This window comes from Lissotriton vulgaris, chromosome 9 (assembly GCF_964263255.1).
Source record: "Lissotriton vulgaris chromosome 9, aLisVul1.2, whole genome shotgun sequence".
Taxonomy (NCBI): domain Eukaryota; kingdom Metazoa; phylum Chordata; class Amphibia; order Caudata; family Salamandridae; genus Lissotriton; species Lissotriton vulgaris.
In genome coordinates this window covers 233,389,405-233,417,125 of record NC_141697.1, presented here as the reverse complement: position 1 = coordinate 233,417,125, position 27,721 = coordinate 233,389,405, and the positions used below count along the sequence as shown (strand labels likewise).

Below are 27,721 nucleotides of genomic sequence, written 5' to 3'. Positions count from 1 at the left end.
GTCACTTCAGATCCTGCGTATGCCACCTGGCATGATCAACCAGCAGGATGCAGGAGGCCATGAAGCCCAGCAGCCTCAGGGTCAACCTGACCGAAACCCGGGATAGAAGCTGAAAATCAGAATCATAGCCCAAATAAACCGGACTTGCTGTTCAGGAGGATAAACCTGAAACTGGGTCGTGTCCAGAACCGCTCCGATGAAGAGGAACTTCTAAGAAGGGGTCAGGTGTGACTTCGGCACGTTGATGGAGAACCCCAGCGAATGCAGAAGGTCAGCCGTAGTCTGGAGGTGGGAAGCAACACCCTGGGGAAAGTCCGCCTTCAACAGCCAGTCGTCGAGATAGGGGAAGACTGGAACCCCTGAACTGCGCAGATGAGCTGCGACCATCGCCATCACTTTCGTGAAAACCCGAGGGGCGCTGGTAAGGCCAAAAGGGAGCACTGTAAACTGAAAGGGCTTGTGGCCTACCGTGAACCGCAGGTAACGTCGGTGGGCCGGCAGGATGGGAATGTTAAAGTAAGCGTCCTGCAAGTCCAACGCTACCATCCAGTCTCCAGGGTCTAGGACAGACCAGACCTCAGCGAGCGTTAACATCCTGAACTTATTCTTCCGGAGGAAGCGGATGACGTTCCTGAGATCCAAAATAGGATGCATGCCTTCGTCCTTCTGGGGAACCAGAAAGTAGTGGGAATAGCGACCACGACCTACCTCTGGGGCCCTTGACCAAGAGTGCCAAAACTTCCTGTTGGAGAAGGGCCAGGTGATCCTCCGACATGTGATGGTACGGAGGTGGCATTGGGGGGCGGGGGGGGGGGGTGCAGTCTCGAAGCGGAGGGAGTAGCCCCTTCGGACTATTCACAAAACCCACCTGTCTGACGTGATGGTGCCCCAGTGGGGGTGGTGATGGCGGATCCTGCCGCCCACTGGCATCGGCAGTATCCAGCCCACAGCGGATGGTAAACTGTGCTGTGTCTCTCCCCACAGCAACTGCACGGGAGAGTATGGCACAGGGAATCCTCTGGGCACTGAGGCAGCACCTGCGCCACCATATCCCACACAGAGTGGGTGTAACGGGCCAACAGACATGCAGTGTTTACCGACCGCAATCCCCAGCTGGTGGAAGAAAACATTTTCTTCCTAAGGTGGTCCAGCTTTTTGGATTCCCTTTCGGGTGTTTCGGTAGGGAAGACACCTTTAGAAGTAGAGGCTTGAACCGCCAAGCTCTCAGGGGATCTTACCTTCCTACAATCATGGACACAGAAACAAATAAGCAACAGAAGGCAGCAGAGCAGCACCCAAAGAGAAACGGTAAATGACAGAGTTTAGAGAATACATATTCCAAGTTTTTCCTAACTTCTTTTTGAGGAACAGGCAATTAATAGCTGAGAAAAGGATGTTCAACGTGACCATCATTATTACGATGCTAAAACATTTACCCTTACAGAGGAGTTCAGAGTTGGTATTTTCTCAGTATTTACCCTGTATCCTTACTGCGGATAGACATGTTTGCAGAAGTGGGCTGCACATCTGGGTCTTTACATCTAGTGCACCGGATTGGTTAATGCTGAATATTAACGCCACATGCGGGTAGGTTAATGTTGTACGGAATATTAACACTAAAAGTGGGTTAGTTAATGTTGCATTGTATATTAACGCCACATGCAGGTTGGTTAATGTTGCACGTAATATTAACGCCAGCCACATCATTGTATATGCTACATGACAAGGTTCTGAACCCATGTTACGTAGACTTCATGTCTTTAGCCTAAATATAGAAAAGAAATTAAGTCTGCAGTTCTGGTTCAGAAATTCTCACCGGTTCTACCTACAGTCCAGTTTTAGCATGAAACGCAGTTGGAAAACAAAAATTATTAACATGGCTAAAGAAGATCTAATGGGTAGTGTGGTACTTGAACGAAGAGCTTGTTGGCAGGATTGCTAGCTCTTCTGTACATAAACTAATCTAAATATCATGCCTGTATGTCTTAGGCTGGTTTTTTAGAAACTATATTATTGATTCTAACAAGCAGTTGCTTCTCACATAGCCCCCCGTCCTCTAATGATCACACCTATGTCACCTGAGAACAGCAGGCAACCTATTTTTTTGATTTTCAACAAGCAATAGCTGATGTGTGCGCAACTGCCCCAGTTGCTGATCCATCCCTTAACTAGCGCCTTGTATATCTTCTTTACCCCAGTTGCTGATCCATCCCTTAACTAGCGCCGAGACTCCCACGGGTATTCGCCGCGCTCTACAAATGTCAATAAATAAATAAATAAATAAATACAGTACCACTCGGTATGACACTACAGCAAAATGTGCTGAAAATGTAAGCAACTCTGTGAGACAATAGGAAAAAAGAAATAAGGAAGACAAAAAACAAAGGAAAGGCAAAAAGGAAAAGGAACAACAAAACAAAGCACGAAAGACAGAAAGAAGGCAGAAATGGAAAAAGAATGAAATGTCCAAGGAAGAAGGCAAGAAAGACAGGAGTGCAAACACAGATAGATCTCACCGAGCAGATTAGATTCAGAGTTCATGTGGGTTGACTAGAAATATCAGCAGTCAGAAAACAAGACCACTCCAAAGAAATTTCCCAAAGCATTAGCAGCAGATGGGATCTGATAATGCTGGGATGTGCCCTGCAGTCCTATCAAAAACGTCCTGCTGTTACAGTAGCACTAAAAACAAAGAAAACACTAAAGTAATTATAAGCTAAATAAAGGAACTACCTTGTGTACAGATGTGCTCCTTGTGAAAAAGCAAAATGCAGTCACTCTAACTGAAGTTGCCAAGTGGCTTAGGTAGGCGAACCCAGCGCCCCATGCTGTAGTGGGAGGAAGCAAAATGTAAATGACAGCAGACCAATGGATGGAGAGAGGTGGCTGAAAGCCCCTTTTAGTGTATTATACACATAATGTTGGTAAAATCAAAAGGTCTTGGCTAACGCAGAACTAAAAAGAGTGAAGGCAGTCTTAAAAAAAAAAGAATGAGTAAGCCAACATAGTAACAGATATCATTAGTGCTAAGCTGTTTCCTGCGTAACACTTGGAAAGACCTTCTCCATAGCAGACAGTAACTGGGAACATTCAATGGCACCAGAATACTGCGTTGAGATTGTCCTACCAATACTCCATCAGGCTATTTTTACCTCCGAAATGTGGAATGCACATTTCATCAGGGGCCCCAGTGTACTGGCTGCAAAGTTGAACATATTTTCTTACTTTTTCATCAAGTTTCAAAACACTACTGGGAATGAAGGTTACCAAGGGCAAGAGTAGGCGAAGCTGCAAAGACCAAATTATACTGAGCTAGAGATGCTCCGTGATGAAGGCAAAAAACTGTATTGCAGAAATCCAAAGCATACTGTTAACACAATGTGAGAGGAGTATCCCATGAGCGGTCCTGAAGATCACTATGTTAAGAGCAAGCCCCAGCAGTTCCTACAGAGCCATGCAGAAGTTTAAAACTTTCAAGTGCATCATCAGGCAGTTTGTCTGCCTGAGGGGCAGCTATACCTCTATACTGTGCTCTTTCAAGTGTGTGGTCTCATGTAACACTCTTTGCTATTGAAATGGCAATAACTATTTTTTTTAAACCAAAGTGTGTGGTGGTGGAGAGGCTAACAAACTAGGTCAGAGGATTGGCATAATAGTGATCATCACGGTAATCCTATCTGAGAGGAGAGAAGGGCTCCAAAAATCAAATATTTGTGAAGGAAATGTGCAGACTACATATGAAAGTGGAATTGCGTGGTGCTTAAGAACAACTTACTTACCTTTGGTGCCATTCATTCTGGTGGATACTCTAATCACAGATTTTTCTCCTGTACAACAAACTCCAGGTGCCAGACAAGATCAGGAGCTTTTCAGGGCGGGAGGAGGAGAGGTGGCCGACAGGGCGGGAGGAGGAGAGGTGGCCGACAGGGCGGGAGGAGGAGAGGTGGCCGACAGGGCGGGAGGAGGAGAGGTGGCCGACAGGGCGGGAGGAGGAGAGGTGGCCGACAGGGCGGGAGGAGGAGAGATGGCCGACAGGGCGGGAGGAGGAGAGATGGCCGACAGGGCGGGAGGAGGAGAGGTGGCCGACAGGGCGGGAGGAGGAGAGGTGGCAGACAGGGCGGGAGGAGGAGAGGTGGCCGACAGGGCGGGAGGAGGAGAGGTGGCCGACAGGGCGGGAGGAGGAGAGGTGGCCGACAGGGCGGGAGGAGGAGAGGTGGCCGACAGGGCGGGAGGAGGAGAGGTGGCCGAGAGGGCGGGAGGAGGAGAGGTGGCCGACAGGGCTGGAGGAGAGGTGGCCGACAGGGCTGGAGGAGAGGTGGCCGACAGGGCTGGAGGAGAGGTGGCCGACAGGGCTGGAGGAGAGGTGGCCGACAGGGCTGGAGGAGAGGTGGCCGACAGGGCTGGAGGAGAGGTGGCCGACAGGGCTGGAGGAGAGGTGGCCGACAGGGCGGGAGGAGAGGTGGCCGACAGGGCGGGAGGAGGAGGAGAGGTGGCCGACAGGGCGGGAGGAGGAGGAGAGGTGGCCGACAGGGCGGGAGGAGGAGGAGAGGTGGCCGACAGGGCGGGAGGAGGAGGAGAGGTGGCCGACAGGGCGGGAGGAGGAGGAGAGGTGGCCGACAGGGCGGGAGGAGGAGGAGAGGTGGCCGACAGGGCGGGAGGAGGAGGAGAGGTGGCCGACAGGGCGGGAGGAGGAGAGGTGGCCGACAGGGCGGGAGGAGGAGGAGAGGTGGCCGACAGGGCGGGAGGAGGAGGAGAGGTGGCCGACAGGGCGGGAGGAGGAGGAGAGGTGGCCGACAGGGCGGGAGGAGGAGGAGGGTGGCCGACAGGGCGGGAGGAGGAGAGGTGGCCGACAGGGCGGGAGGAGGAGAGGTGGCCGACAGGGCGGGAGGAGGAGAGGTGGCCGACAGGGCGGGAGGAGGAGAGGTGGCCGACAGGGCGGGAGGAGGAGAGGTGGCCGACAGGGTGGCAGGAGGAGAGGTGGCCGACAGGGCGGCAGGAGGAGAGGCGGCCGACAGGGCGGGAGGAGGAGAGGTGGCCGACAGGGCGGCAGGAGGAGAGGTGGCCGACAGGGTGGCAGGAGGAGAGGTGGCCGACAGGGCGGCAGGAGGAGAGGTGGCCGACAGGGCGGGAGGAGAGGTGGCCGACAGGGCTGGAGGAGAGGTGGCCGACAGGGCTGGAGGAGAGGTGGCCGACAGGGCTGGGGGAGAGGTGGCCGACAGGGCTGGAGGAGAGGTGGCCGACAGGGCTGGAGGAGAGGTGGCCGACAGGGCGGGAGGAGAGGTGGCCGACAGGGCGGGAGGAGAGGTGGCCGACAGGGCGGGAGGAGAGGTGGCCGACAGGGCGGGAGGAGAGGTGGCCGACAGGGCGGGAGGAGAGGTGGCCGACAGGGCGGGAGGAGAGGAGGCCGACAGGGCGGGAGGAGAGGAGGCCGACAGGGCGGGAGGAGAGGAGGCCCAGAGGGCGGGCGGAGAGGAGGCCAAGAGGGCGGGCAGAGAGGAGGCCAAGTGGGCGGGTAAATAGGTGGCCAAGATAGCAGGCACATAGGTGGCCAGAACGGAGAGGTGGCGAAGACGGGGGACGGAGAGGTGGCCAAGAAGGGGGACGAAGAGGTGGCCAAGAAGGGGGACGAAGAGGTGGCCAAGAAGGGGGACGAAGAGGTGGCCAAGAAGGGGGACGAAGAGGTGGCCAAGAAGGGGGACGAAGAGGTGGCCAAGAAGGGGGACGAAGAGGTGGCCTAGAAGGGGGACGGAGAGGTGGCCAAGAAGGGGGACGGAGAGGTGGCCAAGAAGGGGGACGGAGAGGTGGCCAAGAAGGGGGACGGAGAGGTGGCCAAGTCGGGGGACGGAGAGGTGGCCAAGTCGGGGGACGGAGAGGTGGCCAAGTCGGGGGACGGAGAGGTGGCCAAGTCGGGGGACGGAGAGGTGGCCAAGCCGGGGGACGGAGAGGTGGCCAAGCCGGGGGACGGAGAGGTGGCCAAGCCGGGGGACGGAGAGGTGGCCAAGCCGGGGGACGGAGAGGTGGCCAAGCCGGGGGACGGAGAGGTGGCCAAGACGGGGGACGGAGAGGTGGCCAAGACGGGGGACGGAGAGGTGACCAAGTCGGGGGACGGAGAGGTGGCCAAGTCGGGGGACGGAGAGGTGGCCAAGTCGGGGGACGGAGAGGTGGCCAAGTCGGGGGACGGAGAGGTGGCCAAGTCGGGGGACGGAGAGGTGGCCAAGACGGGGGACAGAGAGGTCTTCTATAGTCCTTGCAAGAATAGCCCCAGGGTCTCCCACTAAAGTGAGTTCTACTTAAATACATTGATTGAGGGTCTGCCATAAATATTTCGCACACATATAGAGCTTGGCACAGTTGTTAACCTTAACAAATGACCGGTCACCCTGCCAACACAAATGGTCTCAGAATCAACCAAATATTCCTACAGCCCATGTGAAGCTGCAGTGGCTAAGAGAGGGCCTTGAGAGGGCCTCTGCTTAGCGGCCATCTACAAGACTCTCAATGTAAACTGTAAATTAGCTATGTACTACTGTCACCTGGAACACAACTAAAAAATAGAGCCGTTTTGGAGCTCCTTCACTGTTTATGCAGACCCAAAGGCGGAAAAAAGAATGCAAAGATGGCGACCAAAGGTGGGAGCTTCAGGAGGAAGCGCGTTGACATCACAGAGGACACCAAATGGTGGTATGTCGACGCCCACCTGGGCCACGGGGAAAAAATAAATAAAAAAGAGAAGAAATACTACAATTCTGGACCCAACCACTAGATGACGGAATAATGCACAGCATAGTGAATCCAGAAAGATTCACGCTGCAAAACTCCCAGAGCTCGGTAACACTGGAGTTGGTTAAAGTCAGCCCAAAATACTTTCGAAGCGTGGGAAGTTCGTAATTGATTTTAACTTCCAGGCTGCCAATTTTGGAATTCTCCATCACCAGACTCTCAAAATATAAAAGGACCTTCTTGTGTCCTACAATTACTACAAATTTCCTGTAGACAATCACAGTACTTCAGCTTCATCTAACATGATACTAAGAGGTAATCCTGATGTCATTAGCTGTGCTCCACATAAATACCAAACATGCAAAGGGGAAGCTCAATGATTGCAGAATGTAAATACCTGAAGGCTCTCTATTACTGCTTCCACCCAAAGGCATAAGGTCAGTATTAAAGCTGTGGGCTAATTCACAATTTTCCGTGAGGGCCAGACTTTTTACAGTTGATACACTAGTTGAAGATGCCGAAGAGATGGAGGAGCGGTTATCTTCCTGACTTGCTTCCAAAATTGGACTGTAGATGACAAAAAGAAAAACTTCAAATATTTTATAAGACAACACAATAACTTTTCCACAAACCGGTTATTAAAATGTGCCATAAAATGGATTTCAAACAAGAAATACATATTGCTGGGAATGCATTTCACTACAGTCCATGCTCAATGTCAGGGCTTCAGCTATCAATGAAGACCGGTTGCAGCCCAGGCAGTGAATGCCAGAGTGTATGGCAGCATCTGGCATCAGGAATAGCATAAGCCATACGAGGACAGAGGAGGAAGCCATCAAGAGCTGCCAATGCATTAAAACCCATTTCTACCAGAATGTTTTTTTTTAAAGAGAACATTGAAACGTTGAGACATTAATTGAAGACAAAGGAGAGGTAAAGACCCCAGTAACGGATAGGATAGGTCCTCAACTCTAACACTAATATTTACCTTTTTTCCTCAATTTAGCTTTCATTTTGTCATCAATTGGTGAAAAGTCCACCTGCCATTATACCCTTGTGCCCTGGGATATATATGTTAAAGACCTACAAATGACAACCAGACTCACAAATGACAACCAGACTCAGTTGAGCGCCTTTAACCCCTTCGATGCTCATGACGAGCTCAGCTTGTCATGAGGCATGGTTGAGCTGTGCTCATGACGAGCTGAGCTCGTCATGAACAATGGTAAATCAGGGAATGCAGCACAGGAGGAAAATATCTCAAGCACTCAAGGTGTTAAGGATGAGAGACCCTTTAAAAACTGATAGTCTTGAGCAATCATTTCTTTTGGTACAATGTAACATTCTGCTCTTGTCAGATAGGATATTACAACAGCCTTTGACATTCTGCAGAAAACTATACTGGCAATTATATTTCAGCTCTTTTATTATTAGCCTGAGCACAACAAGTCATCCTCTTTAAAGCAAAATAGCTTGCTGCTGCAGTCTCTTGTTTCACTCCCAGTTCAGAAACTACCACTGCACAAGTTACTACTTGTGTAACGATATATCTGTAAGAGACATTAGTTAGTGATAGATTCCTTACCTTAGAATATCCCCAGGCGTCAGACTGGATCCGGAAAGTTTTGCTTAGCAGTACCCTTGCGTGTCAGTAGGTGGCGTCCTGCAGCTCAGCGTCCGTCACTGGGATCGTAAGTGCCGAAATGACATCACAGAGACTACTTGGGCGCCACCCATGAGCGCTGACGTCAGTTCTGTACACGACTTTCTGCACCAGGAACGCAGAGCCATACAAGATACTGACCATTGGTGCATAAAACTAGGGCCCTGAAAAGGATGACCTTAACCCTAGAAATCGGTTCACAGAACGGGGAGGATGGGTGGGGCGGTAAGGAATCTATCACCAACTAATGTCTCTTACAGATATATCGTTACACAAGTAGTAACTTGTGCATCTGAAAGAGACACATTAGTGATAGATTCCTTACCTTAGAATAGATACCCTAGCAATACCAACCCCGGAGGAGGGTCTGCGAACAGAATCACACCAGAAAGTCACGGAAAAGAGAACGGCCAAAGAAGCCGTCCCTCCGGACTTGACTGTCAAGGCAGTAATGCTTGGTAAACGTGTGCAGCGAGGCCCACGTAGCTGCCTGACAAATGTCCTGCAAGGGAACGCCACGTCCCAAGGCAGTAGTGGCTGCTATTGCCCTGGTGGAACGGGCAAGCTGCCCCACAGGAGGCTCCTTCTTAGCCAACGAGTAACAGGCCTTAATGCAGAGAACGACCCACCGCGAGATGGTCCATTTGTGCACGGCCCGACCTGTTTTAGCGCCCACGTAGCCAACAAAGAGCTGGTCAGCCACCTGGTACTGATGTCTGCGGCACAGGTAGAAGGAGAGCGCACGTTTTGGGTCCAGACGTTGGAGCCTCTCTTCTTCTCTGGAATGATGCGGAAAGAAGGTGGGCAAAGTGATGTTCTGCCCGAGTGGAAGGGCGTGACAACCTTTGGCAAAAAAAAGGACGGGTCCTAAGAACCACCTTGTTCAGATGAACAGAAAGGAAAGGAGGTTTTGAAGAAAGAGCCTGGAGTTCACTCACTCTTCTGGCAGAGGTGATAGCAACCAGGAAAGCAGTCTTTAAGGTGAGAAGACGCAAGGGACAGTTATGAAGGGGCTCAAAGGGAGCACACATCAGAAAAGTCACAACAAGATTCAAGTCCCATTGAGGCATGATGAACGGCACGGGAGGGAACGTATGTGTAATGCCTTTCAGAAAACGGTTAACAACCGGGGACTTAAAAAGAGAAGGCTTATCAGAAAGGCGGAAAGGGCAGAGAGATAGCCTTTGATAGTGCCCAGAGCAGAGCCCTGCTGGGCAAAAGAATGAAGGAACAAAAGAACCTCAGAAAAAGGGACAGATAGGGGATCCACAGCCTTCGCTGTGCACCATGCCACAAACTCGTTCCACCTGCAGGCTTATACTGTTTTTGTGGAGAGCCGCCTGTCTGTCAGAATGACATCACAGACTTTGGGAGGAAGATCGAAAGTTGTCAACTGTCGCCACTCAATCTCCACGCATGGAAGTGGAAGCTGGACAGGTTCGGGTGGAGGACCGTCCCCTGCTGCTGCGACAGAAGATCCTCTCGAAGAGGCAGTCGGATTGGAGGATCGATCGCCATGCTAAGTAGCTCGGGATACCAGTATCTTCGTGGCAAATCCGGAGCCACAAGGATGACTCGGGCCCAGTCGCGCCAAATGTTCTTCAGCACTCTGGGCAGAAGTGGTATAGGCGGAAAGGCGTACAACAGACCGCAACTCCACTTGTGACGGAAAGCGTAGCCGAGCGAGTGCCGACTTGGAAATTCCAACACGCAGAACTGATGACATTGCGCGTTCTCTTCGGTGGCGAATAGATCTAACCAAGGCTCTACCCACTGTTGAAAGAGACCTTGCGAAATGTCCAAGTTCAGATGGAATTCGTGATCCATCAAGCACCGGCAGCTGAGTTCGTCCGCCCTAGCATTCAGAGAACCTGCCAGGTGTTGAACCACCAAGGTAATGCCTTGATGTTCCAGTCATGTCCAGGGAAGCAGATCCTCCTGACATAGGGTCCAGGACCCCACCGCACTGTTTGTTGCACCAGTGAGGGAGATGGTGGCGACCCCAGCCCGCCCTGTTTGTTGCGCCAGTGGGGGAGGTGGTAGGGATCATGCCACGCACTGGCGTGGGATGCTCCGCAAAGCTCGGATTAGGAAGGTTTGGAGGTAGAAGCTGCAGGGGTGGAGGTGGACTGACCCGTACGCGGATTCCCAGCCCCACCCCTGCGACCCCAGCCTCAGCGCGGACTACGGCCGCGCTGAGGCTGGTTCTGGCACAGGCTTGATGAAGGAAAGTGCCTGGGTGCCTCTCCCCTGGCCACGAAAGGAACAAAAACCAGGAGTGGCCAGGTTATTTGCAGGAAGACCCAAGGACTTTGCCGTGGCCCGCGAGTCCTTAAAGCGCTCTAAAGCACTGTCAACCTTATTGCCAAACAGGCGGGTACCATCAAAGGGCATGTCCATGAGCGAGCTCTAGACATCGGGCGAGAACCCAGTCAAACGCAACCAGGTGTGGCGTCGCAACACCACAGATGTAGAAATCGCCCTGCCCAACGAGTAGGCGATGTCCAAACCACGCCGAATGGGGAACTTAGCTGCATCCTTACCATCAGCAATCGCCTGAGAAAGGACAGCCTGGTCCTCCTCAGGACACTGAGGGAACACCTAAGCAACAGTATGCCATACTGCGTGGGAGTAGCGGCCCAATAAGAAGGCGTAGTTCACAGACCGTTGCCCCAAGCTGGCCGAAGAGAACAACCGCTTACCAAACTGTTCCAGTTTCTCAGAGTCCTTATCCGGCGGGGCCATGGGAAAACCTCTCTGCGACGTCAAGGCCTGGATGACAACTCTCAAAAGGTGCGATTTTATTTATTTATGGCATTTGTAGAGCGCTCTGCAACCCTACGGGCATCCTGGCGCTGGATTAGTGGTCGGCCGCGACCAAGTGCCCAAGAGGACTTCGGTAAGGGCGTCATTGAAGGGAAGCAACGGCTCCGACGAAGTAGACGCAGTCTGGAACACCTCGGTGAGGAGGTTCGTTTTGAGGGTCACTGTGGGGAGGTTAATGGGCCTTCGCAGCCCGACGGAGCACCATCGTGTAGGATGCCCCTTCCTCCATGGTAGGCGGGGGAGAGGCAAACCCTGGGTCAGAAGAGACATCGAGGCCGCCTGCATCCTCCAAATCATCGCACCCAATCCTGCTCGGAGCCCCACTGCGGGCAAGAGGGTCCTCTCACCCCTCCCTGTCCTCCTCCGCCTCCGGTGCAGAAGGGGCCGGTTGTGGCGGCAGTACTGGAACCGGAGAAGGGACAAACTGCGTCGGAAACGGCGCAGAGGTACGGCAGGTAGGCCGCGGGACTCCCAGGCTCCATTGGAGCAGGAGGGGCAAAACCCCTGTCGCCCATGTCCGCATCCGAGGAGCGGCGGGGGGACGTCGGAGAGCGAACACGCTTCTTCGACTTCTTTTTCTGGCGTCGCTTACCGGAATCCGAGGGCGAAGGTTTCGGAGCCCGAGGAGCAACAACTTCAGTCCCGCGAGCGGTTCCGGGAACGGCCGCGAGACCAGAAGCGGCGGTGTGATGAATGCCGGACCTCCAGCAACGTCCAGCGCCGCTCCATCAAAGCCTTGGGGCCATGGCTCGACATTTCCAGGAGTCGTGATCAGTCTCCAGACAGTAGAGGCAAACATGGTGGGGGTACGCCACCGACATATTACAGCGGCAGGCCCCGCAGGACTTAAATACAGGCATCCCTACGCGCACCAGGAGAAACAAGGGGTGAGACAAAAGTCTCAAAAAAGCAGCTCTGACCACACAGCCGCCACCTTACTAGAGGATCTAGCAGCTCTACAACTCATCCAACACGTTACCACTCCCACTCATGCCAAAGGCCACTTACTGGACCCAATCTTCACTAACTGTCCTGATATTTCAGTGGACCCAGGCATTCCCCTGCCATGGACAGACCACCTTCTGATCCCTTTCAGCTGGACCTCGACTAAAACTCCACCACCCGCCCCCATCACAAGGCTCAGGCGAGCCTGGTCGCGCCTCGGGGTTGACAACTGGTCCATTAAACTTGCCAGCTCACAACCCGAGAAACAAGAGGATCCTGACCTAGCAAACCAGGCCTATGTCAATTGGATCAACCATACCCTTGACACCACTCTCCCTATGAGCAAGACTATACTGAAGCGGCCCCATAAAACTGCCCCTTGGGATACGCAGTCTCTTAGGGACAAGAAGCGTCTTTGTAGAAGGGCGGAAAGACGCTGGCGTCTGGATAACTCAGCAGACAACAAAACCCGCTACCGTGAAACTATTAACGAGTATAAAATCCAAATAAAAGCAGCCCAGTCCACGTACTTCGCCGATAAAATTCTGCAGGCCAAATCTAAACCCAGAGAGATCTTCCAGATCATTAAAAAGCTAACTAACCCCCCTCCTGCGTTGCACGTCGAGAAATCTGTCACACAGTGCAATAATATCGCCGAGTTTTTCTTTAAAAAAGTAAACAAGATTTATTCAGCATTTCCCCCCCAAAAATGAATTCATCAATCCAACCCAACATCTCCCCAACCCTGTCCCCTCCCCCCGTTCGACACAGCTTAACCAACTTTCCCCCACTGAATCTCCCCACCCTTGAATCACTAGCTCTCAGCGTCAAATCAGGCTCTCCGGACGACCCTGCCCCTCCTGACATCTTATTGGCAGCATCCCGGATCACCCTGCCCGTCATTAGGGAGGTACTAAACGCTTCCATCTCCTCCAGCACTGTGCCAACTGTCTGGAAGCAAGCCATGGTCAGGTCATTAATTTAGAAGCCCAATTTGGACCCGTCTGACTTAGCCAACTATCGCCCCATCTCCCTGCTCCCATGGGTGAGCAAGGTCCTGGAAAAATATATTAACCAACAGTTGGTGAACTTTTTGGAAGATCATCACATACTAGATCCCACTCAGACGGGTTTCAGACCAAAACACGGGACTGAGACCGCCCTCCTCATGGTTACAGAGGAAACTAGAAAAATCCTGGATCCAGGACGATCAGTGGCAGTGATCCTCCTTGATCTAAGCACGGCATTTGACACGGTCAGCCATGACACCTTACTGAACCGCCTGTCCTGTGCGGGGATTAAGGATAAGGCCTGGACATGGTTTAAATCTTTTTTGGAGAACAGATCCTTTAGGGTTTTTGATGGCGAATCCGTGTCCTCCAGCAGACCCCTAAAGTGCGGTGTTCCTCAGGGCTCCTCTCTAAACCCTGCCCTTTTCAATCTGTACATGAGACCACTGGCCGATGTCGTCCGCCCATTTGGAGTGAAGATCATCTCCTATGCGGACGACACGCAGCTAGTGGTCTCACTGGCGCAGGAGGCAAACCGAACTGCGCCAGGCGGGCTCAGAGAATGCCTGGAGGAGGTGAGGAACTGGATGTCATCATCATCCCTGAAATTGAACGGGGACAAAACAGAGCTGATGCTCCTAGGCCCATCAGATCTGGCCCTTCCTCCCTCTCTGTGGCCCCCATGTCTAGGCCCTCCCCCAACCCCCAAAAATAACATCAAAAGCCTCGGAGTGTGGCTGGACAATTCGTTATCTTTCAATGTCCAAGCCACAAAACTTTCAGCCACCTGTTTTGGCATCATGAGGGTGCTAAATAAAATATTTCCCCTCCTCCCCATGGAAGCCAAACAGGTAGCCATTCAAGGTCTTATTCAATCACGCCTTGATTTTAATAATGCACTCAATCTCGGCGCCCCAGAATACACCCTACGCAGGCTGCAGATTGTACAAAACTGCGCTGCGCGCTTACTGCTCAAAATCCCCCGCAGACACTCAGTGAGGGCCGGACTGATTAGCCTTCACTGGCTTCCAATCCGGCAGAGAGTTTTGTGCAAGACACTATGCATAGCCCATCAAGCCTTCTGGGACATAGGACCCAGCATCATATGTGACCTGGTTACCCATTACACCCCAAACCGAAGTCTTCGTTCCAGCCAGACCTTCTCGGCAGTGGTGCCAAGAATAAAAGGATCCAGATCTGGCGGAAGGACGTTTACATACAACGCGTCCAAGACCTCGAACACCTTGCCACTCCATCTCAGAGCTAACCCTAACCTCACTGAGTTCCGCAAGCAATTAAAGACCTTTTTGTTTGCATCCGCTTACTAACTGCCTCCCTTCCCCCCTTGCCCTTCAGTAGGCTCTGGTTATCCTAGCGCTTGGACGCCTCCGGGAAACAATTTGCGCTCTACAAATCTGCAAGTTTACAAGTTTACAAAAAGTGACTGAGGTACCTGCTCTATCCGGATCTGCGCTTGCTGGCGCGGGAAGACCATGAAAGGAATCCAAGCAATACCTGAAGTGAGGGGAGTGTCGATAAGGAATTCGAAATGAACAAGACTTTGGCTGCCAAAGAATTTCTCTGTGAATATGCTACCAGACCTAGCGTCTGAATCTCCAGACACCATGACCCAGGTCTAGACTTTAGGCTGACGTCAGCACGCATGGGTGGCGCCTAAGTAGTCTCGGTGACGTCAGCTCGGCGCTTACGATGCCAGTGACTGATGCGGAGCCGCAGGACGCCACCTACTGACGCGCAGGGGTACTGCTAAGAAAAACTTTCCAGATCCATTCTGACGTCTGGGGAAATTCTAACGTAAGGCATCTATCCCTAACGTGTCTCTTATAGATATAGACATATCAATACAATTCCCATTTTCTTTGTAAATTAGTTTTAGCCCTTCATTTTGTGTGAAGTCGAACGGCATGAGAGACATGACTGACACTGGTGATTAGGCCATTTACCTCCAAAGTTTACTTCTGCCAAATTAATATGGCCAAGCTTAAATTTGGTACTGTTATTTACATCTTTCGGCATGTGTTGGCTTTAAGAAGCAACTCCTGCATTGTGAAGATGTCCTGCCATTGCTCACAGCACCCCCCCCCCCCCCCTCCAGGAAAATCCATTCAATTGTATATCTGATGCTGTTAATGCAGTATACAGTTTGGGCCAATAAACAGGAGAGCATTTAGGGTACACAGGATGTTGCTGTTCAGACATGCCTGAGATAGATAGCATAGGACGCTCAGGGCACCCTTTTTTTTTAGCACAAGTGAAGTTAGATAAGTCCTGGATAAGTCTGTTTTGACAGTAGTAGACTAATTCTGATCTCTCAATAATTGATCTAACTGGGATACCCATGACAGATTTATGTAAACACAGATAATAATCCAACAACAGGAGATAGAACTGCCCGCCTCTAAGGCGACAGTGTGAAGGCTGGCGTAAGGTGGCAACTACACTGAATAGAGTACACCTTCTGGAAAGGGCACAGATCAGAGGAAGGAACTGGAGAGGATGACACCCTGCTAAGTCCATGATAGGAATCCAAGCAAAACCTGAAGTGAGGGGAGTGTCGATAGGGACTTCGAAATTAACGAGACTTTGGCTACCAAAGACGTTCTCTGTGAGTATGCTACCAGACCTAGCGGCTGAGTCTCCAGACAACCATGACCGAGGGGCCGGGTCTGGACTGTAGGCAAATATTCACTCCATGGTTGTGTGGGACTAAGGGAGGAACAGATGACTGCAAGAGTCCTGGATGACGGGAAAACCTACTCCTGTAGGCATTATCTCCGAACCCAAGCATCTTGGTGTGGTTTACAATGTTAACATTCCCCTACTAAGAAAGCATGTTTAGGAAAGTCTTTTGACCGGTGTTATGCTGGAGGTCCCTTCACATTTCCCCACTCACTTACGAAGTATAACCCCGACTCAAGGCTAACTTACTAACAGCTTACTTTTGCTCATTTGTCCTGATTACTGGCTCCTTAGTAGACTTCCCTCAGCTGAGAAAGCAAGAGCCCCAGACGGTTTACCAATGGATCTTTAAATGCATACCTTTGTTATGATGGCCTATAAAAATTGTCTAAAATCAGTTAATATTCTCCAATTTCGCTAACCTTGTGCATCCATTTAATCTAAATAGCACCTGTAGAGAAATGCATATTTTTGCATGATCGCTCCCTTTTTTTAAACTGATGCTGCTGGCTTTCTGACTGTGCACTGGACCTCTGCTAACCAGACTCCAGTGCATATACTCAGACCACTAAAACATGTTGAAACTAGCTATACTCCGAACTTGGAATATTTAACTTATCTGTAACTCTCTCTTATATGGTACAATGTGTATCCATGGCCTGTAAGTTAAATGTCACAAGTGTACTGCAGCACACATTGTGCCACCACTAAAGTGATGGTGCAAAACAGGATAGCAGGTTTTTACTATAGCCTGTCTAAAGTTTTAAATCTGCAATTTTGACTTCTGAAAATTATCCCTTTTGACAGACAAAGCCCGCTGCTAAATAATGAAGTGTGTGTGTGTGTGTGTGTATATATATATATATATATATATATATATATATATATATATATATATATATATATATATATATATATATATATATATATATATATATATATATATATATATATATATATATAATGATGTCTTGTAATAAAGTCGTGGAATTAAGAACTTGGCAGAAAAATAACCCACTGAAGGGAAGTTCGTTGTGGGCGGTGAAGCGACTACAGATACCAGGATGCTCGAGGTGAAGTAACGCCCATGGAAGGGTTAACTAATTAAATATGAAGCACCGATGGTTCTGTGTGCTAAAGCGCCGCCAGACGTGATGTGCCTGCTCCTCCTCTGAAGAAGACCGAAGCCGGTCGAAATGCATTAGGAAGCAAACGGAGCCTGTAAATGAAAGGAATGCAAATGCTACTTACCAGTATGCATCTGTTCTTGGCATGTAGGGCTGCTGACATTCATATCTGTACATATCTGTGCATAGATCGCCGCCTAGTGTTGGGTCCGGATGATTGCACATTGTTGTCCTGGAAGAGTCTTCGAAGTATCACGAGATAGGTGGCTCCTCCCCTGGACTACAGTGCGCATGGGCATCGCCTCCATCCCCAGATTGTTTTTAGCCATTGGCAGAGATGGAGTGAACTATGTGAGTGATGACCATGCTATGAGCATATATATATATATGAATACTGCAGCTGCTACAGGCGCCGGGGAGGAGGGCGGGCGATATGAATGTCAGCAGCCCTACATGCCAAGAACAGATGCATACTGGTAAGTAGCATTTGCAGTTCGAGGCATGTGGGCTGCTGAATTCATATCTGTGCATAGAATACATAGCAGTCCCCCTCTTATCGGCGGCGGCCCGTGCCAGCTGCAGCAGTTTGAAAAAGTGTTCTGAGAACAGCCTGACCAACAGCTGCCTGCTGTTTAGAGTGCACGTCTACACAGTAATGTTTAGTAAAAGTATGTGTGGTAGACCATGTGGCTGCTCTACAAATATCCTCTAAGGGAATGTTACCAAGGAAAGCCATAGAGGCCCCCAACTTTCTGGTGGAGTGGGCTCTTGGTGGAATTGTAAGAGTGCGTTTAGCCTTAGCGTAACAGATCTGAATGCATTTCACGATCTATCTAGCGATACCCACTTTGGAAATAGCGTTTCCCTTGTGGTGTGAGGCAAATGCAACGAAAAGTTGCTTGGTCTTACGAAAATCCTTTGTCCTGTCAATGTAGTACATTAAGGCTCTTTTAACGTCAAGGGTTTGGAGCATCCGCTCCGCCAGCGACTCAGGGTTTTGAAAAAACACTGGCAACTCAATTGTCTGGTTCATGTGGAATTGAGATACAACCTTGGGTAAAAATTTAGGGTTAGTGCGGAGCACCACCCTGTTAGCATGTACTTGGAAAAAAGGTTCTTGGATGGTGAGTGCTTGTAACTCACTAACCCGCCGTAGCGATGTAAGTGCTACTAAGAAAGCCACCTTCCAAGTCAGAAACTGAAGCTCACAAGAGTGCAGTGGCTCAAAAGGAGGACCCATCAGCCTTGTAAGAACCACATTGAGGTTCCATTCTGGAGCTGGTGGTGTCCGTGGTGGAATGACCCTTTTGAGTCCTTCCAAAAAGGCTTTGATAGCAGGAACCTTGAAAAGTGATAGGTGTTGCCTATTCTGGAGGTATGCTGCCATCGCAGACAGGTGAATGCGGATGGAAGAATACGCCAAATTGCATTGGTACAGATGGAACAGGTAACAAATGATGTTTTGAATGGAAGCATCTAGCGGGTCAATGTCGTGGTTCACACAATAAATGACAAACCGCTTCCATTTAGCCGCATAACATGCTCTAGTAGTGGGCTTCCTTGCCTCCCGAATGATGTTCATGCAATCGGGGGGGAAGGTTGAGGTAGCCAAACTCTAGGACTTCAGGAGCCAGATCGCCAGGTTGAGCTGTTGCGGGTCTGGGTGCTGAATGTCGCCATGGCTCTGCGTCAGAAGGCTGGGTGTGAGATGAAGCCTTTGATGCGGTACCACGGAAAGTTCCAGAAACGTGGTGTACCATGGTTGGCGAGCCCACGTTGGAGCAACCAGGATGAGAGTCATCGAGTGCTGCCTGAGCTTGCGTGCCACCAGCGGTATCAGAGGTGCTGGGGGAAAAGCGTACGCAAATCTGCCTGACTAGTTCATCCACATCGCATTGCCCTGCGATTGCGGGTGTGGGAACCTGGCGGCGAAGCTTTGGCATTTTGCGTTCTCCTTTGTGGCGAACAGGTCTATCCCTGGATGACCCCACCTTTGGAAGTACGGTTGCAGTACTGATGGATGTATCTCCCACTCGTGCATTTGGTGGCTGTGCCTGCTGAGCAGGTCCGCCATCTGATTGTCCTTGCCTGGGAGATGCTCCGCCATGAGGAAGATGTTCCTCTGAATGGCCCACTTCCACATGCTCTGAGCCAGATGAGACAGCTGCGGAGAGTGTGTGCCTCCCTGCTTCTGAATGTAGTACATGGCTGTCATGTTGTCCGTCCGGATCAACACGACCTTGTTGCACAAATGTACTTTGAATGCCTTCAAGGCCATGAAGATTGCCATCAGTTCCAATACATTGATGTGCATCTTCCTTTGCTGTAGTGTCCATAGTCCCTGCACTGTGTAGTGGAGTACATGCGCTCCTCATCCCTGGAGAGAAGCGTCCGTTGTCAGGATAATCTGTGGCACAGGCTCTTGGAACGGTCGGCCCTTGCAAAGGTTTTGTGGATTCCACCAATGCAGAGAGTTGTACGCCCGACCGCTCACCAACACTAGGTCTGTTAGTTGTCCATGAGCCTGAGTCCACCGACGTGCTAGGCACTCCTGAAGCGGACACATATGCAGTCTCGCGTGCGGGACGATGGAGATGCAGGAGGCCATCATGCCTATCAACTGCATGAACACCTTCGCTGGAAGCGAGTGCTGAGGTCTGAATCGTTGGATCAGCGTCTGGATACTGGTGACTCTCACTGAATTTGGCTGCGCAGTGGCTGCCAGAGTGTCTATTGTCGCGCCCAGATACTGCCATATATGGGCGGGTTGGAGATGGGATTTTGGGTAATTCAGCAAGAATCCCAGATCGTGCAGGAGATGAATGGTGCGGGACACGTGGTCGGCGCACTGCTGTTCTGTCTTTGCCTGAATGAGCCAGTCGTCCAGATAGGGATAGACGTGGACATTCTGGCGTCTTAGATGCGCTGCCACAGTCGCCAGGCATTTCGTAAAAACTCTTGGCGCTGTGGTGACCCCGAAAGGCAGAACTCTGAACTGGTAGTGCTGGTCTTGAATTGTGAATCTGAGGTACTTCCTGTGAGAAGGATGCAGGGGGATGTGAAAGTATGCATCCTTGAGATCTAGCGTAGCCAGGAAGTCCCCTTGTTGAAGCAGAGGGAGAACCTGCTGCAACGTGAGCATATGGAAGTGCTCCGACAGAATGTACCAGTTGAGGGGCCTGAGGTCCAGGATGGGCCTGAGGGATCCGTCTTTTTTGGGAATTAGAAAGTACAGAGAGTAAACTCCTGTTCCCCTTTCTTGCAGTGGCACGAGCTCTATTGCCCCTTTTTGCAGCATGACTTTGACCTCCTGCTGCAACAAGTGCAAGTGCTCGCCGGACATAGGACGGTTTCTTGGAGGTATGTTTGGTGGTGTGGAAGTAAGTTCCAGACAGTAACCGTACTGGATAAGATTTGACCCACGTGTCCGTGGTGATGGATTTCCACGCGGGCAGGAACTGCTGGAGTCTCCCCCCGACCGGTGTTGTGTGGTCGGGGGGCAGTGACAAGGCGTCACTGTTTGTTGGTGGTGGAGGACCTGGAGCTGTTGTTTCCACGTCCTCTGCCTTTGACGTTGTTGCCCCTGTAACCACCTCTACCCTTGTTGGTGTATGAGGTTTGGGTGTTGCTTTTATAGTACTGCGTGGATTGTGATGCCTGACCCCTTGAGGTGCCTCTGTTATTGGAGCGGCGAAAGGAACCACCCCGAAACTGCTGTGACTGGAGGGCCCCCATAGACTTAGCCGTGTCCGTGTCTTTCTTCATTTTTTCAAGGGTTGCATCCACCTCAGGGCCAAACAGGTGGTCTGGATTAACTGTTTGGTTTAAGATGGTTGTCTGTATGTCTGGTTTGAAGCCTGATATCCTAAGCCATGCATGCCTACGCAGTAACACGCTAGTGTTTACAGCCCTGGAGGCGGTATCAGCCACGTCCAGTGCACACTTAATGGAAGCATTTGTGATTAGCTTCCCCTCCTGAATCAACATCTCAGCTGCCTCTTTGTACTGATCAGGTAAGTGCTGCAGAAGTGTTTCTAGGGTGTCGTAGTGCGCCCTATCGTAGCGTGCAAGTAGGGCCTGCGTGTTTGAAATGCGCCAAATGTTAGCTGCCTGCGCAGCAATACGTTTTCCTGAGGCTTCAAAGATTTTTGACTCTTTGTCTGGGGGAGGAGCGTCACCCGTGGTCTGCGAGTTCGCCCGCTTGCGTGCGTTGGATACAACCAAGGAATCCAGTGGCAAGTGTCCCTTGATGTACGTTAGATCAGTGGGCGCTGCCTTGTATTTTTTGTCAATACGAGGATTGATGACTCGCGCCCGAGTGGGCTCTCTGAAAACCTCCGGCGCGTGCTTCAGCACTCCCTTGAGCATAGGCAATGTCTTGACCGACTTTTCAGCCACTGAAAAAGTGTCAAACAGAAAATCGGCATCCACAGGGTCCGCATGTAGGTCGACATCATGATTAGCCGCAGCTCTCTCAATAAGAGCGTTGAAGGCTGCAGAGTCCTCTGTTGGAGAAGTTTTTGCTGCAAAAAGCTGCGGTTCGTGACCTGACTGGGGGTCCTCAGGGTCGCCTCCAGCCGACCAAGGCTCATTGACCTCCTCCGGGTCCGAGTACGCTGGATAGTTGTACTCGTCCTCCTCATCCCCATCACCTTCCCCAGCGTTAGAATGGGTTGGTGAGAGTTCCAGATTTTGTGGAGATGCAGGCTCTACAGGAGCAGCAGTACCTGCAGAGTCCAACTTCTTTTTCATTGGAATACGGAAATGTTCCAATACTGGCTCCGTGGTGATTTTCCTTTTAAGGAGAGAGAGTTTGCCTGTGTTGGCGTCGATGACAACCTCTCGACGTTCCTCGTCTGCGAGGGGCTGGATCCGAGGCTTCGGCACCACCAATGACGCTTTGGGCGTCGACACCAGCTTCAAGGGCACCCCGACCCCATGCCTTGGAGCAAAAGCCTTCGGCGTCGTCTTCGGTGGCAGCATGAAGCGGATCGGCGTCTGCGCCTTTGCCGGCTTCTGTGTAGGCTTCGGCACCACATCCTTCGGTTCGGGAGCCACTGCGTCCTTCCGAATCCGTTGAAGGGACTCCGTGACCCTCTTGGTTAAGGACGGGGAGGGCTGGACCGGCTCGAGCGAGTCCCCCGAGTCCGGAGTCGGGTCGGCGATCAAAGGCACGGTCTTCGGAGCCGACACATCACCACCCTTGGCCTTGACGACCGGAATCGGCGCAGCCAGAGCTTTGGGGTCGTCTTGCCGCTTCTTCGAGACCCTTTTCGGGTCGTCGACCTCGACCATCTTCGGCGCCGACGCGGCCGCGTCGGTCGTCTTCGGCTTCGACACCGGGGTCTTCGGGTAGGCCATCTTGGCGTGGCTCTTGATGTCGGCGGCCATTTTGGGCTTTTTAGGCGCTGAGGCCTCTGGAGCCTTCTGTCCCACCAGTGCGACTTTCACTTTCGGTTTAGATACCGTTGGTGTGGACCCCGATGGCTTCACTTTCGGTTTCTTCACCGGGAGTGGCGCGTTACCAATGTCCGTGGCCGGGCCCGGAGGCGGGGCCGTGGGACGAGTATTAAGGTCTTGGGTAAGGCCCGAAGGCGATCCCTCGACCTGGGCCGTATATTGGGGATCGACCCCCGAGTCAGTCTGAGGATGCTCCTCCTCCGAGCTATCCTCCACGGTGGCAATGGCCCCGTCGTCGTCCCCTACCTCTCCGACGACTTCATCAAACTCCTCGTCCCCCGCGTCGTAGGTCTCATCCTCCGACGCCGGGCTAGAGTCCGAAACTTGAAATACATTGTCGTCTCCAACTTCTTCGAAGATGTTGTCTGGCGGGGGCGCAGATAACTGGGCCTGGAGTCTAGCGGCCCGACGAAGCTTGAGAGTCTTCTTACACCGGAACTTGGAGCAGGCCATACACCTGGCCTCATCATGGTCCGGCGACAAACATTTGTTGCACACAGGGTGCACGTCGAGGTGTGAATACTTTGAGGTGCACACCGGGCACCTCTTAAACGGAGTTCGTTCCATGTTAAGTAGCCTGGAGCGTCGTGTAGGCCCGTCCGCGCCGACAGCACACGGAAGGACAGCAAGAGTTCGGAGCTGAAGAACAAACAAACCCGAACAATGGACAATACCGACGCTAAGCCTAAAGACCTTTTGGTCTCAAGTTAGGAAAGTTAAACAACTATCGATTCCGACAGAGGGAACCGAAACACATCCGAACCCAATGGCGGAAAAAAACAATCTGGGGATGGAGGCGATGCCCATGCGCACTGTAGTCCAGGGGAGGAGCCACCTATCTCGTGATACTTCGAAGACTCTTCCAGGACAACAATGTGCAATCATCCGGACCCAACACTAGGCGGCGATCTATGCACAGATATGTACAGATATGAATTCAGCAGCCCACATGCCTCGAACATAAATCATCTCTAAATAACCACGTTGTGTGTGCGACTCAATTCCTTTGGGAGAACGTTTGGATGTATTACGGCGTGGTCTCGCCGTGGAATCACGCACCTCCAATTAAGAGCGCCTCACCTACCCGAAACAGACAGAGTGAAGAAATCCGCCGTAAGGCATAGGGTAGAGGCTGCCGCCACAGACTGGACTTTGGCATTGGCCCGGGCAATTACGGAAAAGGATTGTCAGGGCAACGTGGATTAAAGAACTTGGCAGAAAAATAACCCACTGAAGGGAAGTTCGTTGTGGGCGGTGAAGCGACTACAGATACCAGGATGCTCAAGGTGAAGTAACGCCCATGGAAGGGTTAACCAATTAAAAATGAAGCACCGATGGTTCTGTGTGTTAAAGCGCCGCCAGACGTGATGTGCCTGCTCCTCCTCTGAAGAAGACCGAAGCCGGTCGAAATGCATTAGGAAGCAAACGGAGCCTGTAAATGAAAGGAAATAAATCATCTCTAAATAACCACGTTGTGTGTGCGACTCAATTCCTTTGGGAGAACGTTTGGATGCATTACGGCGTGGTCTCGCCGTGGAATCACGCACCTCCAAATAAGAGCGCCTCACCTACCCGAAACAGACCGAGTGAAGAAATCCGCCGTAAGGCATAGGGTAGAGGCTGCCGCCACAGACTGGACTTTGGCAATGGCCCGGGCAATTACGGAAAAGGATTGTCAGGGCAACGTGGATTAAAGAACTTGGCAGAAAAATAACCCACTGAAGGGAAGTTCGCTGTGGGCGGTGAAGCGACTACAGATACCAGGATGCTCAAGGTGAAGTAACGCCCATGGAAGGGTTAACTAATTAAATATGAAGCACCGATGGTTCTGTGTGTTAAAGCGCCGCCAGACGTGATGTGCCTGCTCCTCCTCTGAAGAAGACTGAAGCCGGTCGAAATGCATTAGGAAGCAAACGGAGCCTGTAAATGAAAGGAAGTAAATCATCTCTAAATAACCACGTTGTGTGTGCAACTCAATTCCTTTGGGAGAACGTTTGGAGATAGATATATATATATATATTGTAATGGAAATGATGTCTTGTAAAGCGCATGGATCACCCCACATGGGGTATCTCCGCGCTGTAGACCGCTGGGGAACCCGTCCTGGCTTTCCCTGTGAGGTGGTCCCTACTGGGTATCTCCAAGGTGAAACCAGGCATCCCCGGCGTATGTGGGGGGCCGTTGTGGAGATGAGGCAAGCTAATTCCCAGAGTTGCAGAGTGTGATCCCTGGTTAGAGTAGGCACCGAGGCGAGAATTATCGAGTCCGCTGACCCTGGTACACGACCCTGCCGCGTCGGGAATTGAACCCTGGTCCCGGGCCGTCCTCTGCTTCCGGGTCTGCCGCCTCTAATCAGTGAGCCACACCACTCCACTTATATATATATATATATCCACAATAGCAGTAACCCACGTTAAGATTGAAGCCACGGTGGCTAGTGGCAGGACAAGATGGCCACACACTAACAGAGCTCTACGACGTTAGAGCCCATCCCTGCGAAATCAGTCTATTAATCCGATAAAAAGTCGGAGCTGTGCACACGAATTTGCAGCGGGCGAACCTCCGATACACGCTGCACTAATTTGTTCATCTGTACCCCTGGGCCCCGCGAAGCTAGACGGTGGCGAAGATTGAGGCCTAACTACCACGCCGGAGCCGGGGACTAAATTACACCAGCTGCCCGACGGTACGGAGCCCTGAACGACGGGGGTAAACAATAGGCGCGAAGGTGAGGAGCCGGGGCCTGCCCTACATAACACCGACAGGGGAGTGACAGGGAGGACCCCCTTTGACGGCATAGCCGCGAATACAGCCTAAAGTGACTGAGCACTGTAGCGCAGCCAGAGCCCGGTGGAGGGAACATTCGCGCCAAAGCGAATTGGAGGCGGCCTTCATTCCGCAAAAGCGGACCCGTCAGGTACGGGTTGGGGGCCCCATTCGAAAGATAGAGAAGACATCTAAAGAGTGAGTGAACCCCCCGGGTTGCCACAGTAGCTACAGCTACAACCCGGCGTACCCACAGTAGAGGCGGTATAACAATGCTCACCGCAGGACAGTAAATACTGGGGCATGCTCCGTACCTACGGCACACTGGCCAACGCGGCGTGATCAAGCCGGGTACTAGGGGCCATAGTGTAGGGCCCGACATCGCACGGTGCTTTTGCTGCAATTGCCTCTCCACTCCACAAAAGAAAGGCTTTGACATCCCAGAAAGGGCCCCGGAACAACCGTAAATCAGTCGAGGGCAGGACGAGAACACCCCACAGAGCAATGACCGGAGCTCCAAAAAATGAGCGGCAGAGGGCCCAGAGGGCAACCGCCCCCGAGGCTAGATAAATACGCATACACCAAAGGCAAATCAGACACACCGCGGGAGGACACACTGCGCACCTCGCCCCAGCAGTCCCGGCCCAATACCCAGGCAGCGGGCGCAACAGGGGCAGACCAGATCACCCTACAGGATGTCATGGCAGCATTGAAAACAATGCAAACCTCAATGGGTTCCATCTCCACTGATGTCTTCCTAATCAGGGCAGACTTCGCGAAACTATCAGATCGCTTAATAGAAGTCGAAAAGACGACGTCAGGACTTACTGGAGACACAGCCGAACTTAAACAAAAAAAGCAGTTGGAGGATGACAATCGTCTCCCGAAAGCCAAACTCTAACAAGAAGGCCGTTCCCGGCGAAATAACGTGCGCCTCGTAGGTGTACCGGAATCCTCTGGGGGCCCAGCACTAGACCTTTACGTGGAAGACCTCATACAAAACCAACTTCAACCGAAAGGACTGTCCAATTACTTCTCAGTGGAACGTGCTCACCGAGTGCCTGGAGGGAAGCCACGACCGGGAGCACCACCCCGTCCGATATTGGCGAGGATCTTTAATTTCCGAGACCGTGACGAAATCTTGCAGGCCGCACGAGTTGGCCCACCGCTGAAAATTGATAACTCAGAGGTCACTTTCTATCCTGATTACACAGCGGCGGTGGCGCAGCAATGGCGCAGTTTCACAGAAATCAAAAAGGAACTCAGAGCACGGGAGCTGAAATACTCTATCTTCCCAGTGAAGCTGCGCAGTGAATCAGAGGGGAAAGTATGGTTTTTCGAATCCCCTGGGGAGGCGCAAAACTGGCTGGAAGGAAGGGGACCAGCGGGAGGACCCAAGAAACGCGACGCGCAGCGACACAACAGATGAAGGGGCGACCAGTAGCCACAACGGACAGACTTCAAGACGGAACCTCGCATCTCGATCACTAACGGATTTAAGTTTGGAACTGACCAGCAAATACTGTGCAACCATGCTATGGCCCTACTATCTGAACACGGCCCGGAGATTACAGTTACAAGCGGGAAGGTGGGAGGCGGTTTTAATTGCACTGAAGATATGTCGTCCTGAGGCGAGATGTTGGACTCAAAACGAAGACTGCCGCTCTACCGCAGGTAGGACCTATTATTTTGGCACAGCACCACATGAACACTGTGAGGGGACAAGGGTTTCTTTAAAGTCGCAGAAGTCTCACCCTCCAGAATGTTAGTTGTCTCGGGGTAACAAGCACTCTGCTCAGTTGGGGTGGTGGACAGTTTGGGATCCGCCGGGCAGGGAGGCAGGGTGGGGGGTTGGGGGTTTACTTGTTGTTGGCTTAATTTTGCATTATTATAGGTTATTTAGTTCACAATCACTCCATGAATGCTTACAATTACTTACATGGACCATGTGCACACACAAAGGTTTTTGGTGCATAACAACGAACTGTATGAGCACGTACATCCAACACTTTGGCCACGCAGTAAAGAGAAATATTTGTTACATTAGGGCTTTAAAGACTACACACAATGGCACACTCTAGATGGCGAGGTCCCTGGCTCCCAGGCTGTGAAAATGTCATGCCCGACACGGTCAGCGATATCCTGGAATGCGAATGGTCTGGGGCACAAAATAAAACGAGGTCTAGTTCTACAATACCTTAAGCGCAAGGGCCCCAAAGTCGCACTACTTTAGGAAGCACACTTAACGGGCAGGGCCTTCAAAGCCCTAGACCGGTGGGGGTTCAAAATGGTCACTCATGCTAAGTTTACATCTGGATCCCGCGGAGTTGGTATATTCCGCAAGAAACACCATCCAGAAACTACACTGGCTACGCATGGAAGCCCGAGTCCAGTTTAAAGCCCTCACTACGGTCTTCAAAATTTTTAAGACTGACTGTCCTGGTCTCTTGCGTCCACTCCTAGAGCCCTACACCCCTCAGCGGACCCTACGCTCCTTGGGTCAA

At 51.7% G+C, this 27,721-nt stretch overlaps 1 protein-coding gene across 1 annotated transcript in view; it reads right to left on the bottom strand.

Moving 5' to 3' along the window:
- Positions 1-27,721, bottom strand: part of BUB1B (BUB1 mitotic checkpoint serine/threonine kinase B) — a 440,231-nt gene that overhangs the window by 96,348 nt on the left and 316,162 nt on the right. Inside the window, exon 20 of the mRNA XM_086937370.1 lies at positions 7,118-7,287. Coding sequence (XP_086793496.1) covers positions 7,118-7,287 — 170 coding nt within the window. The remainder of the gene's footprint in view (positions 1-7,117; positions 7,288-27,721) is intronic.